The 17,279-nt window shown below is 46.0% G+C and overlaps 1 protein-coding gene across 1 annotated transcript in view; it reads right to left on the bottom strand.

Moving 5' to 3' along the window:
* Nucleotides 1–1,785: 1,785 nt before the first annotated feature.
* TTC9 (tetratricopeptide repeat domain 9) overlaps nt 1,786–17,279 on the bottom strand; it is a gene marked incomplete at its 5' end in the record, with an annotated part of 28,752 nt that continues 13,258 nt past the window's right edge. The window contains 2 exons of the mRNA XM_082001020.1: nt 1,786–2,442; nt 7,047–7,229. Of these exons, the coding sequence (XP_081857146.1) occupies nt 2,363–2,442; nt 7,047–7,229 (263 nt within the window). The 3' untranslated portion in view covers nt 1,786–2,362. The remainder of the gene's footprint in view (nt 2,443–7,046; nt 7,230–17,279) is intronic.

Genomic DNA, 17,279 nt, shown 5'->3' with positions numbered 1-17,279 from the left:
TGTAGGTGGTGTCCTCTCCTCCCGCATGGCCCGGAGGATGAATCCTCATTTCACTCCTAGTGAAGAGACACACACAGCTGCGGGATGAACTGTCATAAGCAATATGAAATAGGGGGGGAGTCACCTCTATTTGAATTTGCTGTGTGCTGTGATGTATTTAGGACATGGAGGACTGCATGCGCCTGAGAGGCGGAATCTTATTAGTTCTGTGCTTTATACAGTACCAGGTACACCTTACATGCACCCAAGCACACCTTCATCTAACCTTTTTTTCTGGTCTAGTTAACAACCACCTACAGAATTTCCCTCATTTGTCCTCTTTGTCTTTACCTCAATTGTTGTCCTAGCAGCAGCCGTAGCCTCTTTTATTGCTTAGACATGCATAGTGGTGGGCAAAGGTGCTTGCTGTTTCTGGCACAGATGAACCATGGACCATCTGAAGAAGGTCACTGTGCTGCCTCCAGGACACAGCCCTTTCCTTCACAGTAGCTGCACACAGCGTTCCCAGTTTTGGGAAGCAGCTGCTTTCCACCACCCACCTGAAGAACATTAACTTCTTGGTGCCATCCCAGGCAATATTAAGAAGTTTCACACACTGAGGTAGGTCCACCTTATCTCAGAGACTTATATGCCACTTTAAGATGGTCTCTTCACCACTCCCAATGTGGGCTGGGTGTGTCCCTGAAGTAAAGAACACTACTTCATTTTTTTCAGAGATAATGATAGAGATTTACTGTTTCTCTTGATGCTTCTCTATCAACTCTTTCGAATTTTGGCTAGAGAAATATGTGGCAAGATACCACATCTGGAATGTGGGATGTGAGAGCCAACTGTCTGCAGACACCACGTCTGCTGGGACCAAAGCACACAGCACTTGGCTGAACTTTTGTCTGTTCAGCTCTGTTTTTCAGTTTCCATGTTTCAGCTGAGGGCTGAGTGAACTATTTCTGGGTACACTCACTTCACACTGACCATCATGGGATGAGTCCAGTCATGTACATCCTGCAACTGGGAGCAGGTCCCTGTGGGACACTGACAGGGCAGTCACACTGGAAATGTGTTTGGTGGCACTTACTGATCGCATTGTTAGCAGTTTCAGAAAGGGACCACTAAGCCAAGGAGCCCGCGCTTTTAGAAGTGATCAGACTGCTGGAGGAGGTCTAAACAGGCCCTATGGGCTGCTGAAATCAGCTCCAAAGCTGTTGGTCCTGCCCTGGTTGCCAGCACCATGTTCTTCTATAAAAGAAAAAACAGGACACAGGAAGCACCAACACAAGGTGGGAGACTCAAGACCTCAATCCAATGTACTAATAATACTTAGCACTGTACATCACTGTACTGTTACTTACAGACATTAACTAATACATCCTCACAACACCCCTGCGAGGTAGGGAAGTATTATTATCCCCAGTGTACAGATGGGGAAACCGAGGCACAGAGAGGCTAAGTGACTTGCCCAAGATCACACAGCAAGGCATTGGCAGAGCCAAGATAAGAATGGAGTCATCCCTTGTTCCCCACCCAATCCTGCCCCCCACTAGACAATGTTGCCTATCTGGACATGGGGAACCCAAGAGGTCCCTTCGAAAAGCAATGCCTGGACTTGTTGCCTATTAATAATTTTTATTTGCCTTTAATGAATTATTTCACAGTTTTTCACTCACGCTGTACACCACGCTTTCACAGTCCGTTCAGTGTTCTGTGGCAGCCCACAGCCTTCTCCTCCGGCACCGGGACAGCTCTGCGGGGGGGTGGGGGTCATAGGGTGCTCTGTGCTTTCATTAAAAGGATGTTTAGAAAGAGTTTTCACTGGCATTAGACTGGGAGCATGTGAGCTCTCACTGGAGACTGATAACACACACTGGAGAAGCAGGCAGAGGGAACTGATGGTAAAAAGGCATTTGCTATCCCCTGTGAAATGACCAGTGGCTCTCTTGGTTTCTTAGCTCTTCCAAGCTCCAGTGATCACTCAGAGCAGAAACTGTTCGTCTCCAACTTGCCTGGTCAGGATGTCGTTGCTCTGGGGGTTGCAGAAGGTTTGCCCTAAGGGATGGTCAGCTCAGGACCAGAAAGGTCCCCCAGCATTGCCTACTCCAGGTGTGTGACACGGTCTTGGAACAAGGCTGGCTGTAGCCGTTGTGCTCTCCTGCCACAGGGAAGGGGTATTACCATGGTTGGCAAGCAGCCATATCCAGCGTCTAAGTTTTTTTTTTTTTTTCAAAACTGGGATTCAATGAAGAGCAAGGGAGAGTGGATGGATCAGGAGATGAGGATGAGGCAGAGCAAACAGGAAAATCCACCAAATGGGCTTCTAGGAAGGAAATGCTCCCCCTTGGGCACTTCAGCTGAAGTGGCTTCGTTTTCACAAGGCTTCTTTCTCTCTCTGGGAACATCTGCTGAGCTTCATCTCTGTCAGCTGGATATATCGTATGACATTGGTATCTGCAGGGAAACAGCACACACATACACATATGGTGGTTACAACTCCCTGTGAAAGACAGACACACTGCACCTTCATCCTTGGTGCATCCCCTAGGGAGCAACACGGCTCCTGCGCTGACAGGAACAGCATCAGTTGGAAGGGTCTTTGAACCAAAGCCTGCTGCTTTGGTTTTGGAGAACCTGGTCCGATTTGTCCTCACCATCCCTCTTGCTCACAATCATGCCTCAGCTAGTTTTTACCTTCTCTGTGATTACTCTTGGTCAGCACATTTGAATTTGCACAGCTGAAACTATCCAGGTCATCCTTGTCTGTTCTTGTGGAATGGCACCTCCGTTGGCTTCCCTTCCCTCACTGCCTGCATGCAAACCCCTAAAGGCATTCTGCGTACAGTTACACTCTGCCTTTTTCCCCCCCTGTTCCTTTTACAGCCTACTTCACTCTTCTCACATTTTCCCATGATGAGTTGAATTGGGAAGAGCATCTTTCACATTCTCTTTGTACCCTTGCTTTCCTTAAATTCTGTATTTGGAAGCCCTTCCACCATGACACCGTATCTGCATTTTTGTCATATGTAGTATGCTGCATACTGCCTTGTCTGTCCTGTCTAATGAAGTTCCTGGGGGCAGAGAACCACCGATTCATCCCTGTAGAGAGCTGTGAGACCCCAGCACTGTGCAGGCGGTAAGCTAAGCCCTCTTTCTCCTTCCAGTATTTCAGTGCATCAACGCAGTACACGGAACATGTGAGTTTTGTTTTACCTCCTGGCCTCAGCAATGAGGGAACCTGTTCACCCTGAAGCACAGGTTGACCTGAACGAGTACGTATCTCCAGACAGACCCCGCGATTCTGCAGTCATGCTAACCCCTTTCTCAAATCATATTGATTTACTATCATGAGGGTGACTTCCCCCACACATGGCACTCACATAGTGGCAAAAGCCACGTGGTATCAGAAGCAAGCAAGCAAAAAAGCCACTTTCACTTATGTATGGATTGCAAAATGGTTCTTTGCTCACAGCCTTACTCAGATGGCCATCCAGGGCCAGCTTAGTCCATTTAAGTTCTTAGATCCTCAGAAAGCAATCTGAAGTGCACTGCCCACAGTGCCCCACAGTCTGAGGGCAATCTTGTCTCCTCCTCACGCAAACAGCAGCTGTGCCCCACACCAGCTAGCGAAATGAGAAGTGCTTGAGCTTCCAAAGAGATGAATAAATTACTGGTAACATGTCCAGCACCAGCAAGTCTGGGTATTGCACCCACCAAAGCAGCCGTGGAGCAAAATTTCTTTTAAACATGAGAAAGGGACATCTCTGTTGTGCCCTCAGCCAGAGCTGAGACAGCAGGAGATAGATCGGTTTCCCTTCACACAGAGCTCTCCGCAAACATGCCACTGGGTAGCAGCGGGCTGTGGCAATGCTGTTGTGACTTCTCAAGCCCTCTCTGGTGAGGTGGGTCTCCCTAATGAGTCTTCTGCAGGTTCAACTGCATCATCCTAGTCAGCCCAGAGGGTGGGAGTCAGTAATTAAGTTATATTTGCCCCATTTGGGGTGTTCTTAATGAGCCAAGAAGTTCTGCTGTTGCTTGTGTTAGGCAAGGTTTTTTAAAAACAGAATTGGTTTTAGTTGCGCAGCCTCCTGGAGTGAACAAATTCAGTTGAGGTGACAGCTCTGAATTTCAGGCCTAGAATAAAATCGGCGGATGTGGCAGGCAGGTGGCTAACCAGCCCCCGGCCGCGTAAAGGCAGGGCTGGGAGCCCTGCCGAGCTGCCTGCACCTCACCGCAACCTCCCTGCGCCGTGTCCTGCTAGGCTGGGATGGGCTGCAGCCTGGGTACCCGTCCTGGCTGCTGAGGTTCACGCTTTGAACGAATGTCTGCCCAGGGCAGGTGGTAAGTGATAACCGCGTAGGCACGTTGGGAAGTCATGGGTAAGGTAGCTGGCTGCTCCTGACACGGCTCCACTCACCCGTGGAATTTCCACACGCCTGGGAAGCCAGGAGCAAAATAAGGTGTAGCCTGATGGAGGGTGGGAGAGACTCCCACTGAGATACAAATCTCCTGGGCAGGTTTTGGCATGTTTTGCTTCCTTTTTGAGGGCCACTATTTTGCCAAAGAGAAATAATGAGAGCAGCACTCTGCTTACAGAAGTAGAGCCTTGTCTTTGTCAGGTCTTTTCCATCAAATAGTATTGCACCATACCAGCTCTGCCTGCAGAAGTATTTCAAAGCTAAATGTAAATGCTAATGGAGAGAAAATTCTCATCCCTCAGTGAGGAAGAAGTGATCCCCTTCAGCTGATGTGGGAATAACAGGTGTTTGGTATTACCGGGCCAGCTGATGGTCTGGTCGCAATCCCAGTCAGTACCTACCTCGACGATGTGGCCCCACCAGTGAGAAAGACCTGAACAAGGCTTGAAGGTAAGATGTATGTTTGGCTGCCCATGCTGCACCAGCCTCTGGATTCACGGAGGGCTGCCTGTATGCTTTGTACAACTCTAACAGTGGCTTCCCCCTCCCTTACTAAGGAGGTTTATACAATTGTCTTGTGTTATTTCCATCTGCTTTTGTGATATTTTTGTTTGTTTGTTTGTTTGGAGGTAGCATAAGAAATCGGGCCAAACCCAACCTTCACCCTTGACACACAGTAAATAGCCATAAGGGATTTGCTGTGCTGACAGCCCTTTAGAACAGTAAAACTCTTTGCTAGCTAATTCCTCTTTACCATTTAAAATCTCCCTCACCAAAGAGAGTAACTGCCAGTGATTTGTGCCAAAACCATTCTTATTAGAAAAAAAAAGAACACACAGAACATGACTGTAATAATAACCAAGGGCTTTTACCAGTGAGCCTAGTGAAACCTCAGATGAGGGAAAAGAATTGCATCTTGCGGGTGGAGACACTGACTTATTCCAGGTCACATCATAATTCTTGATAGTGTTACCTGATTCCTACTGCTGTGTTTTAAGAGCTGCATCCTTTCTTACTGCATGTATTCACTTCTTTTCCCCTGAATACCCTTCAAGTTTTCCATAATCATAAATAAAACAGTGGAACAATGGCCTTGAATGGTCTAACAATAGCAGGGAAGAGTCTCTGATGCAGAGCTGAAGGCCAGAACTGTTTTTTGTATACGTAAGGGCCTTTGGGGACACTTTCTGGTGTGTTTCTGCAGCAAGCTGTGGTATTTGAAGCTGTTGCTGTTGAATAAATTTGTATTTATTTGAAGAAGCAGTGAGGGATACCAAATAAATAGTATCGTGGGGGGGACGATGGGGGGGCACAGAAATACATATTTAAAAAAGGGAAACAAAATGGTTCAGCTAAAAAGGACTTTTTCACATCTGAGCCTAATCAGAACCTCAAGGTTAGGGTAACTTTTTATTTTCCACCGACTGTTTTTCCCTTGCATAGGCTTCTCCACTTCCCCATTCTGGCAAGGGCTGGAAGCAGAAGGGCACGTTGTAAACTAAATAGGTTAAACTGAGCTTTTAAGCACATTTGCTCGGGGAGCGTGGGGTGCACAGCTGTGCTGTCAGACTGCCCGAGCCCGTGGCCAAGCGCGGCAGATGGGACCAGGCACCCTCACGGGAGGTGGAAGAGGAAGGAGATCCCACCACACCCTCCCTGGTGCTCCTCCAGGGCGCAGCCACCGCGGGAGCCCTGCAGGGCCAGCACCTGCAGGACACCAACCACAGCCAGCTCAGCCTCCCTTGCCCCCTCCACTTCAATGGACATCACCTCTGCCGTGCTCTGCTCACTCCAGTTTCATGCCCAGTTCTTACTCTTCCCGCCCAGGTTCAGGTAGAATTGCTGCTCTGTGGGGTTTTCTTTGTACACGGCTTCCATTTTGCTTTCTAATGGTTCTTTAATTTTTCTTTGAATACTACAAAATTCCTTTCTTTTAACAGAAACTGTTTAAACAACAGTGTGGTTTTCTCTATTAGGTGGTTCTTTGAAAAATAAAAGCACCACCTCTGTGTTGTGGCCTTCTACCTGCTGTCTGAGGTTGGGTAGGTTAGCATGAAAGTGGTTGCTCTGGCAAGGCTAGGTTGTTTGAATATATAACTTCTTTGCTGTCCCAAAATCAATAGTTGGGTTTTGGCATGTGAATGACAGATGCTTGGCTGATTTCACAGCAAAAGTTGAAGCATCCTGATGAATGCTTTCTGAGTAAATGTCTGTGTCTCTGGTCAAATTACAGTACTAGCCCATGGCTAGGATGGTGGAAGGCATGGCTACTGCGGATTACAAATAGTCTCCTGACTTTGCTAAGGGAAAAAAGCTTGTTCTCAAAGACTCAGAAAATGTAATGGCCAGGGTCGCTCTTCCCCATCCTGCTTTCTTCAAATGTAACTAGGGAGGGAAAGAGACGGCATTCCAGCAATGCTGTCATCTTCCAGGTTGTGCTGCAGCCTCAGCAGTGGTTAATCTTTCGGCACTGCGACCTTGCTGCACTACGAGAGAGCGCTTGAAGGAGAGTACAGCCAAGGCTACAGTGAGTCACGCTCATCCCTGTGGGAATCGACGCAACCAAGTCGGGCACAGACTCTCGCGAAAAGGAATGCAGAAGTGCTCAATGTAAAGCCACGTCCCCGCTCCCCCCCGTACCTGTCGGCTGGCGGGATCTTGCCTCTTTCAGGTAGTAGAGAGCCTTGTTGAAGTCACCCAGGTGGTAAAAGGCCACTCCCGATCGATAGAGCGCCTTGAAGTTCTCGCCTTCTTTCTGAAGCACCTTGAGGCAGTACTCCTTGACTCGCTCGTAATTCACCAGCTCAGCCTGGAGCAGGCAGGCTGCAGGGGATGGGGATCAGACAGACAGACAGGAGAACATTAGTGCCGTATTTCTCCCCGCTCCTGCATTCTGCACGGGGGAAGAGAGCAGCTCAGGTGAGGGAAGTGACTCAGGCCCATGATTCAGAAAGGGTTGCAGTCATACGGATTGTTTGCCAAACCCGATTGTTCGCAACTTAAATACCAAACACTTCTATTTTTTTGGCATTGCAAAGTGAAGAGATTGTGTTTGTTCCAGGGGGGCCGGAGGAAGACGGCCAGAACGTGAACACCCCTCCACAGAGCGGGAACGCCGTGCAGCCTCATGGCAGTGACTGGCTTAGTTTGTGATAAAATCACTTCTCAGACTGAGGGCTGGAGCTCAGGAATCACAGAATCACAGAATGGTAGGGGTTGGAAGGGATTCCTGAAGATCATCTGGTCCAACCCCCCTGCTAAAGCAGGGTCACCTAGGGCAGGTTGCACAGGGATGCATCCAGTCAGGTTTTGAAGGTCTCCAGAGAAGGAGGAAAGTGCGAAAAGGCAGTCAGAGTTATCTGACAAGGGAAAAAAGGGACTAAAATTGGATCAAATCTTGTGTCTGGCTTAATCCAAGGCTGTTAGATTTACAAATAAGATGTAATTGCCTTTTATCCAGGAGCTCCTGTATAGAGCTTTGCTACAGGAAGCAAGAAGGGGCTCTGTGCTCTTGCAACGTGCTGCCAGCAAACCAGAGACACGTGGAGCTGCAGCACAGGGAACCCATGTGCTAGGCTGTGTGCCTTCTGCAAGGTAGCACAACACAAGCTCATCCCGAGGTCCGTTCTGCTGACTTCCTAAAGGAAAAGGTAAACAGTGACGAAACAGCACGCTGGGGACTCTGGGTGCTGAAGGATAATTGTTGCATAAATGTCAAGGAGCTGAAGAAAACCTCCGTAGTGAGCTTCCCGCATCTAGGAGTGAAATAAAGAGGAAAGGGCGAGATCCTTGAGGCATGTTTTACAGCCCTGTTCGTGGCTTACTGTAGTGCTTACTTCTAGTGGGCTAAACTTCATTAAGCATAGTGGGCATTAGGAGTGGTTTGGGGAACACTGACAACAGTAGGACACGGTGCAGTCACAGTCTTTGGGGGCACAAAGAAAACTGTGCTGCCCGCAAGCCCACCTGGTGCTGCAACCCAAGGCAACTTTGGGAATGGCACAATTTGGGGAAGGGGGAAGGAAGGCAGGATGCTCCTGCAAGGATCAGTTCATGAGGCTGGCAGTGTCAAGTGCCAGGGCATGGAGAGAAACTTCCCATGGCAGGTGGTGTTACTCAGTGTGTCTCTGGCAAGGAGGAGACTCACTACTGGAAATACAAGTCGTCACACTTCAGGTGCCACCAATGAACAGCCAGACTTCATTTTTTGCATGGTAACTGCAGCCTGCAGCTCAAAGGATACGATGTTGGGTCAGGAATATGATACAGTTCTTGATCCCCTTCCCCTGCACCCCTAAAGTAAGTCCTGCACCCTCTGTGTATCTTACTTCACATTTCATGAGCAGGAAGTTTGCTAGATGACCTCCAGAGATTCCTTCCAACCTAAATTAGTCCGAGTCTATGGTCCGTTAACACGGGAGAGAATATGTTCCGAACCCACGTACATGTTTAAAGCTTAAATAGCGAACTGGGAACAATCATAAACAGGCTTTTACCAGTAAAGAATTGATGGTAGAGATGTGTCAAGCAAGGACTGCAGAACTAGCCCCACTGCTGGTACATGGGGTAGAGTGATGTGGTAATTACTAATGACAGCTTTGTCCCATTTGCTTTAATGACAGACTGTCAATATATTTTTATCAGCTCCTGCCATTAAAGTGCATAGGTATTTCAAAGGCATCTGCTCACTTGCTATTTGATTGCCACTTAAAAAACACATAAGTTTCTAAAAGGTTAGCAGCATTTCCTCATCCAGAATTTGTCCCTTCCTATTTGTCAAACATTGATTTTCCTCACTCTGTTTCTAATGGAGCTTGAAATGACTGTGCCTTGTTTTCCTTTATTTTTCAAACCTATTAAAAAGATGGCTGTATAAATCTACTGCTGGCTTCACAGCCCTGGAAATGGGATTGCTTTGTTTGCTGACCAGTAGCACGTACCGCAGTGGCAGTTGCTTTCTGCACACTGCCAATCTGATCCAGCCTTTCATGTTCTGTGAAACTGCCTTTCAGAGCAACTGGGGGTGGGGGGTGGATTTCAGTCTCTCTGTTCATTTACTACTTGGTATTTCCGGTTAAAGTCATAGAAATGACTCTATGAAATACGACAGGCAGTCTATTCATGTATATTAACTCAGTAATTCCATATTGGACTTGCTTCATGGATTGGTTCAAAAGAAAAGAAAGTCTCCCACATCCTGCTAATTCATAAACCCAAATGGGCTTCCAGATACCCAGCTGGGTTCTCTCTGTGACTCACACTCAAGATTCTGCCGGGCATCCCCACTAACGGTGCATGCGGCAGAGAGAAGTCGGTACCACGTGGCTAGCAGGAGAGACGCGTGTTTAGCTGAACAAAGCGAGCAGATGGACGTGAAGGAAACAGTTCTGCTAGAAGAGTTGGCCATTTGGAGAGCCAGCGTTGGAAGCAGCTGTTGGAGATCAACCTGGAGGGAGTATCTCCCTTATAAATATTTAGAGGTGCGTGCTTTTGGTTCTTGGTTGGCTGAAATGATCTTAATGGACTGTGATTCAGTGCAAATATTGAGGCTGTTAGTAATGGAAGAGACATGGAATCCTTGTACTTGCCACCTAATTCAGTCAGGAGAGAGCTGTTTTGGAAACGTGTTGCTTTCCTAAACAGACGTGTGCATCTCTGGCTGGGAGTGTTTGTTTGCTACATCAAACACCTCCTCACCCTCCTTCTCGGTTCATAATAGGCCCCCAGTGAATCCTTCTGTGGAACAGAGCTCCCTCCAAGAGACCGAACCAAGAGGCTTATCCAGCTCCTCCTCCTGCTTTCTTGAAACCGAATGGGCTTGATCACGCACAGCACCATCTCTAGTAGCTCTCTGGCGATCAGAAGGGTGCCCTTCACTTGCAGATGCAAACCTATAGTCACCCATTCCCTGCAGGTCCCCCTGACATTGCAATACAGCATCCGGTGGCTCCATCTCCCCAGCTCAGAACGCTGGGTGTCCCGCTTCCCCACAGCGTGTGGTGGTTATCCATCAGACTTGGTTATCATTCTCAATTTGGCAGCTGATATATTGTGTCAGGTTAAGCAATAAGTAACTCCTAATTTTTAAAGCCACGTGTGTCATGTGGTGATGAAGAGTCCCCATCTGATGTAAAATAAGCCGTTTTGAAAATCCTGTGTGAAACGTGCTGTGAGGAGGGGGAGAAGGTTAATGCTCTTAGCTCCAATGGAGGGGCCCTCTCCACCACGCCTCCCAACTGACTGTTGATGTTTAAGCCAAGAAATAGGAAGTTTGGCTGTTTTTCTTCGTAAGAGGAGTGTTAACCCTAGATTTCTGACTTTTAATTGGTGGATTCAGTCTATGCCAGCCAGTGCCATTAGTTGCAACGATTTGAGAGGTGCCATACAGATCTGGTACCTGTAGGTAACTGTACTGTTAGAGCTAATTTGTGTGGCCCTGCTCAGCATAAGGTTAGGCAATAGGCAAAACAAAGATTAAAGCACCTGTAGAGACAAAATACCTTTAACCTTCACCAGTAGCTGTGGTTAGCAATGGTGGGAAGCTGTAACTAAAATCCTAGCAGTTGAGGGTTTTGGATTCTACTTTATTGTACCCCGAATTAATTTTCAATTCCAAAGTATCTTTCAGGAAGCTATCTAGGCTTGACAGGTGCCAGTGAGAAAGGATCCATGACAGCCCTTTTCTCCCAAAGGTCAATTACTTTCATTGTTTAAGACATGTCACTACATTTCTTTACTGATTTTTTGGTTTATTTGTTTTGTTTAGCTGCAATTACTAGCCACTGGTGCAATTACTAGCCACACCTTTGCTACCCTGAAAAGCTTGTGTTTTCTTGGTGCATTGGTACTCTGAGACTCTGATTGCCCCTTCATGGAAATGCCTAGAGTCTCTTACTAAAAAACCCCATATTTTTCAGTTTTCCTTGCTTTTATGGCTGTTCTCTGAGCCCTCAAAATGACGTGCAACTGAAAGTGCTGTCACTTAGCATTTTGCTGGAGGAACCTCTTCTGTGTCAACACTTCTGCAGGTTATGCAAATAGCTCAGTTTGGCCTGAACTTTTGGCTTCTAATTTTGGCTGCGCCAAGAGCAAAGTCTGGAAGTCGGATGTACGGGTTTTAACATGGAGATTTCGAACTACAGTTTCAAGAGCCTTGCCTACCTGGCAATTTTCACCAAAGGGAAAATCTGCATGCCAGAACAATCCTCCAGACACAGTTTGTACCAGGGGCTAAACTCCTGCCATAGGCAAGGCTCAAGACCTATCCCTGTTACAGAACACTGAGCCAAATTCGTGTGCAGACGACGTTAGCATATCCCTACCCCGTGGCATGTTCCTTGGGCTCAGCACGTTGTGTTAGTCGTAACAGGAATTCCATTTGCTGTTGTTCTGGGAGATGAAAATGCCCTTGCCCTACAGGAATATCTTGGGTTGCAAGTTCATATTTCACAAACTGCCATCTTGTTGGCAGTTTACTATCACCCAGGTAAGTGGGTAGCACTGCCTATTTTTAAGGAGAGTGCCTTGTGCCTTTCACTGTAGGAGAGTGTTGGCTGCTTATAACTTTGTTGGTCTTTTACGTTTTTGGACTAAAATATTCCATGTGCTATGTCTGCCTTTGATGTCTGCTTTTGGAAAACGTCAGCCAAGACTGTTCAGGTATTTTTGAAAAACAGGTTAGGGAAACATATCTTATTTTTTCCTTGTTAAAGATCTCTGGTGACTGTCTCTTCGGATTTGTCTTGTGCCCTCTCATCGTTTGGCTTTGCAAACTGAAATCTGGCAGATATAATTCGTGTCAAGCAGGTGCCTTCTGTTATCCCTGGGGTAATCTATAGCCTGCCAACTGATAACCTTCTGAAAATAAAACCAGTATAGTACTGCCTACAGTACTCCGTAGAGATGCTTTGCTTTAGAATTTGGTACCCAAACCCACTGTATGTTCAGTTCACCGTGGGCACAGTCTGACCTAGGAAAAAGCAAGGATTTGGAAACTTAAGAGAATTTTTTTGCTCTCTTATTGGCTCACTGGTCACAAGAAGAAAGAAGAGCAGAAAGTGGAAACCAAGCTGAGAGGGGTTGTCTCAGTTATGACAGAAAGGCAGGGAGATGGATGCTTGCCAGGGGAGGAGACCAGAGCTGAGACCCACACAGGGACAGAGGCACAGAACTGCTGGGGTGGTGAAAAGGGTGTATGAGTGGGGAGTTGAGGTCTGTTGAGGAGGCAAAGTTTGGGGGGAAAAAGGGGAGTTAAAAGAGTTTGGGACAAGGTGCTAAGGACATAGAGACACAGAGCAGCTAGCCTGAGGACCAAAAGGAGCATTTCTAGCGGCGAAATGCAAGCAGAGCAAGGTAGCATCCCTAGGTGTCTATGAGAGCGCGGATCCTCTAGCAGACCACTTAGCCACAATCACATCCCTGCTCTGAGTCTTCTCTTCCCTCTGCTGGGTGCACTCACCAAGGGGTGCTAACCTGCAACGCTGAAAGCTCGCCCTTGAAAATACTCCCTGGAGGCTGGAGCGGGTGCCCGGTGCAAGAGCTAACAGTAAGTCATGCGGCTGAACCACTCGTACACCCATGCAAAAGGGCCTGAATCCAAATGACCTTTGTTTTCCACTCCTTAGAATAAAACACCAGCCTGTACTGATTCGTTTGGTTGTAAAGCAGAGAGTTTACTGCTTAAACCCGACGTGGATATTCCCTCTACTGTATTTATTCTTGATTCTCCACTGGACTTTAGCAGCCTATGTGGATTATTACTCCATAGGAAGTGCTAGGTACTCCAACCACTACAAGCTCGACGTGCATGTCACAAACTGACAGTGTAATTCCCAGAAACAACCACAATTAAACTCTGCAAAATGCTTTGCTTTCTGATTTGATCTCACCCTAAGTATAGCAGCCAACAGCTCGCTTAAAATCTGTTTAAATTGTGGGAAGATGGTGCATATCCTTGCTCTGGTTCTATTTTGGAAAATGCATGATGCTTTGCTACAACTGCTTCAGGGTTTTATTAAGACCTTCATATATCGTTGAACCAGGCCTTGCTCACATATCTCTCTAAGACTCAAAATAACAGGGCAGGCTAGGAGAGTCTCATACTGCGGTTACTTCAGAAGGGCTGGCATCCTTCACGGGGATGCTCTTCCTCAGAAAGGGGAAAACACGATAGTGATAAGTTCTGGTTTCATTTAAGCGTTTGGGAAGAAAAATTATTGGAATAAAAAAAGAAAAAACCCAACAAACAACAAAACCAACCAAAAAACCAAAAACAGGAGGGGGGGAAAAAAAAGGAAAAATGTTTATCTTGGAAGAGACAGCAATCTTATAACCATGCTACTAATGGATGTAACATTAATCTCTGTGTGCTGCAGTCGGTGTAAATGGTGTTTCCAAAAAGCACATGGAGCTTACGGTTTCCACTGGAAGAATTAAAAGGGATACCATTACTACATGAGATTGAAAATTTCAGCCATGTGTTAGTAATTTAAATTGTACTTAACTTCTAAAACAAAGGTAAAATGTGTCTCATAAGATGATGCTGAAAATGTAAAGGGTTCTCGTAGATTAAAAGTCACCTTGGACTGAAACTACTGTAATTTTAATGCACAGCATAAAAATATCTGGACTACTAGAATGCTTAGCCAAATTTCTCTAAAGTTGAAGTTATTGATCCTGAGTGTGCAGGCTGCACAGGCTACATGTGGATGGCACAGCCCAATTTTTAACCTGTGTTAAATTTTCAATCCTGACTGATTGGCACTGAAAGGAGATGTATAACACGCGGGAATGTAAGGAGCCTACACCAAGGGAACAGAGCAAAGGTGGTAAAGCACCCGTATCTGCACCGAGCCCCATGTGTGCTGTGCCTTTCAAGAATGCAACCTAGCATTCCTCAAAAGAGGATGTTTAAAGCATCTTTTTTTCAGAGAAACACCACACGCAGTTTCACTACTAGGCTGAGACACTAATTAGGATCTGCAGTTTCCAAACAATCCCTTCCATGAAATATTTCTCTTCTTTCTCTATAGTCCAAGCTTGCAAACAAAGAGGATTTTCTGGCTTCTCGCCAATAAAAAGCTAATTATAGACAGCTTGATATTGTCTGGCAATAATCTGATCAGCTGACTCCTAGTTCCCGAACAACCTTAATGGGATGAAAAGGGAATATCGGAATGACAGTACAACTTGCCAGTCAGTGGCTCTCATTTATTCCTCTCCAGGTACCAAAAAGGCCTAAATAAGCCCGTATGTTTCAGCTTGTGGGGGAACGTGTGGAAAATTAAAATCCAAACTGCATGACAGGTTGTGTCTCTCTGTAGGGAAGGATTAATGCTAAATGAGGTGTGGATCCACAAATGTTTGGAGAGCCCAAAGAGAGCCACCTCTTCCAACCCATCTTCCCCTTCTTCCCATCCTGCCTTCTTGGCCATGCCTTCCTCCCGATACGGTCTCCTTCAGTTCTCTGCTGCTCTTGTATCCTCCAGGCCTCTTTCAGAAGAAAGACCCTGACTTCACAGTTCCAATTAGCTTTTCTAGGAGAGAGAGACAGCAGTGGTGACTGAAGTGTGCCGATGCTTCCACCATCACGCAGTTTAAGAGGCATATAGCAGTTCTCAAAGGAGCTGCTGAGCCTGTGTGTCAGGCTTTTTGTGGCTGGCAGCCCACCCTAGGACTCTGCCTATTGCCATCCTTTTTAGGGCCTTGGAGTGCACAGGGCTGATAACAAGGAGATAAGTAATAGCTAATGTGAGCTGTCAGAACAAATCAGTTTAACTTCAGTCTGCGATAGGGTGATCAATCTTGAAGATAAAGAAGAAACAGTAGATGTTACATATCTTGGCTTTTACACTAGTCAAATGACAAATTCTAGCGACATTTTCTTAAGCAAATTGAAGGAGAAGAGTCTAAATGAATATACTTAACTCTGTTAACAAAGTGAGAGACAATATTAAGTAGCATTCTACACCGATCTGTCCTAGGCCCCACGGTATTCAGTATTGTCAATAAAGACCTAAAGGACAGACTGCAGACTGCCTTGTCAATTTGCAGATAACACCAAGATGTGAGGAGCTGGCGTATGATGGAGGACAGGGGTAGAATTCCAAAGGATCCCCACAAGCTGTCAGTGTCCTGATAAAAATAGGATGCAATTTGACAGGGGCAAGTGAAAGATCCTACAGCTAGGAAAGAAAAAACCCAATGTGTAAGTACAGCGGGGGAACAGTTGTTTGGAGGACGATTCTGCTGAAAAGGATCTGGGGAGTGAAGTAGATCACCAGCTAAAGTCAACAAAGCTGTACTCTTAATGAAGGAAAATGCACACCAAAATGTATGAAAAGATGATGTTTGCAAGATGCGTGAGAGCACAGTCTCTGACTTTGGATGCCAGTCTTGAAAGAAAATGTGGATAGAATCCACAGGAGGACCCTGGCAGCCACAAGTGGTCCGGAGAAGACAGAATATAAACCCTCAAGAAGACAGTGAGGTAAGATAGGCTAACAATTTTCATACATGTAAAAAGGAAAAAAAACAAATCCAAAAAACCCTATCATGCAGAGAAGGATTTAACCAGGATACAATCTGTTCTTTTGTAGTTGGGCAGTAAGAAGAAGGCTTAAATTTTAGCAAGGCAGGTTCTTGCTAGGAAAGACTTTCTAGCAGTGAAGAGAGTGAAGCATTGAAAGAGACCGTTTGGGGAAATTGTGAAGGATCCTAGCTTTGGAGTTGTTTAAGAACAGCTTAAATGTTACCTGAGAGATGCCTTATCTGTACCCTTGCACCACGCATGGGTATGGATAGGAGATTCTTGAATTGCTGTTCGGCTCTGCTTCAATAATAAATCATTACTGGTTGTCCTGTAGCACTCAGAGCACGAGCGGTCCTCGGTTATCCCTGACGGCTGCCGTTCGGTGCCAATCCCTATCAGAAGGTCCTGTCAGAGGATGTCAGAGCAACATCCTAGCCAGACATGCGAATGTGTAAGCACTTAAGTAACAGCAGGCATGAATGATTTCTGCCTTTGCTGTCTGTTCATGTTCCCATATTTCAGACTTTTCTAATTTTCAAGAGCGCAGTTCTTTAGAAGTGTTTATTATTTCTACATGATTGTTAAAGTACTTTAAGGCAAGCTTGTGGTGATTTATGCTTCTTTTTTGTCACAAATCCAGTGATATAATATTGCAGTTCCCCTTCAAAGGGCCAAAGCTTTGAGAAGCAAGAAATTTCAGCAAACTTTTCATCTGATCCTCACAGCTTCTGTTTTGAAAGAGTAGTTTGAGCTACCAGTTCCTGTAGTTACTGGTCCTTCAAACCAAAACCAGAGGCTTACTGAAAATTCTTAGCCAGGGTAATATCCAAGAAGTAGTTATAACCTAGCTGTCAAGCAAACAAGAATCGATTTCTGAAGCCAAAATCTGTCCCCAGCTGTGTACCAGCAAATCTTTATTCTACCAAAATAAAGAGCTTAAGGTGGAGATGATCCTCATATTGCGGCTTCTAATCTCCATGACATTGATTTTTGCGGCCAGGAGAGGTAGGACCAAAGTCCTAGCAAAGCACTGGTAGAGCAAGAGCTTCAGTCAGCTTCTAACTACTAGATCATTTTGATTCTATAATATCCATAAGTATTAGCTCCTCCTGCAGCCACATTAGAAGAGATGGAAGTCCCTTCTGTTTGTTTTTGTGAAGGATGTTATTGTTGATCTACCAGGTTAAATTCCCTGGAGGTTTCCTCCTCTACGACTTTATATTTATCTAGTGATTTTTGACCTGTCTTTACTTTTTAAAATCACTACTTGTCTAGTCCAGTCAGTATGATTTTAGGTATGTTTGGCCTTCAGATCAGCTGTTGCGGTTGCTGTTTATTTTACC

The sequence above is a fragment of the Phaethon aethereus genome (assembly GCF_964289735.1).
Source record: "Phaethon aethereus genome assembly, chromosome: 5".
In the NCBI taxonomy this organism is placed as follows: Eukaryota; Metazoa; Chordata; class Aves; order Phaethontiformes; family Phaethontidae; genus Phaethon; species Phaethon aethereus.
The sequence above is the reverse complement of the archived record's forward strand: the minus strand, read 5'-3'. Positions and strand labels throughout refer to the sequence as shown.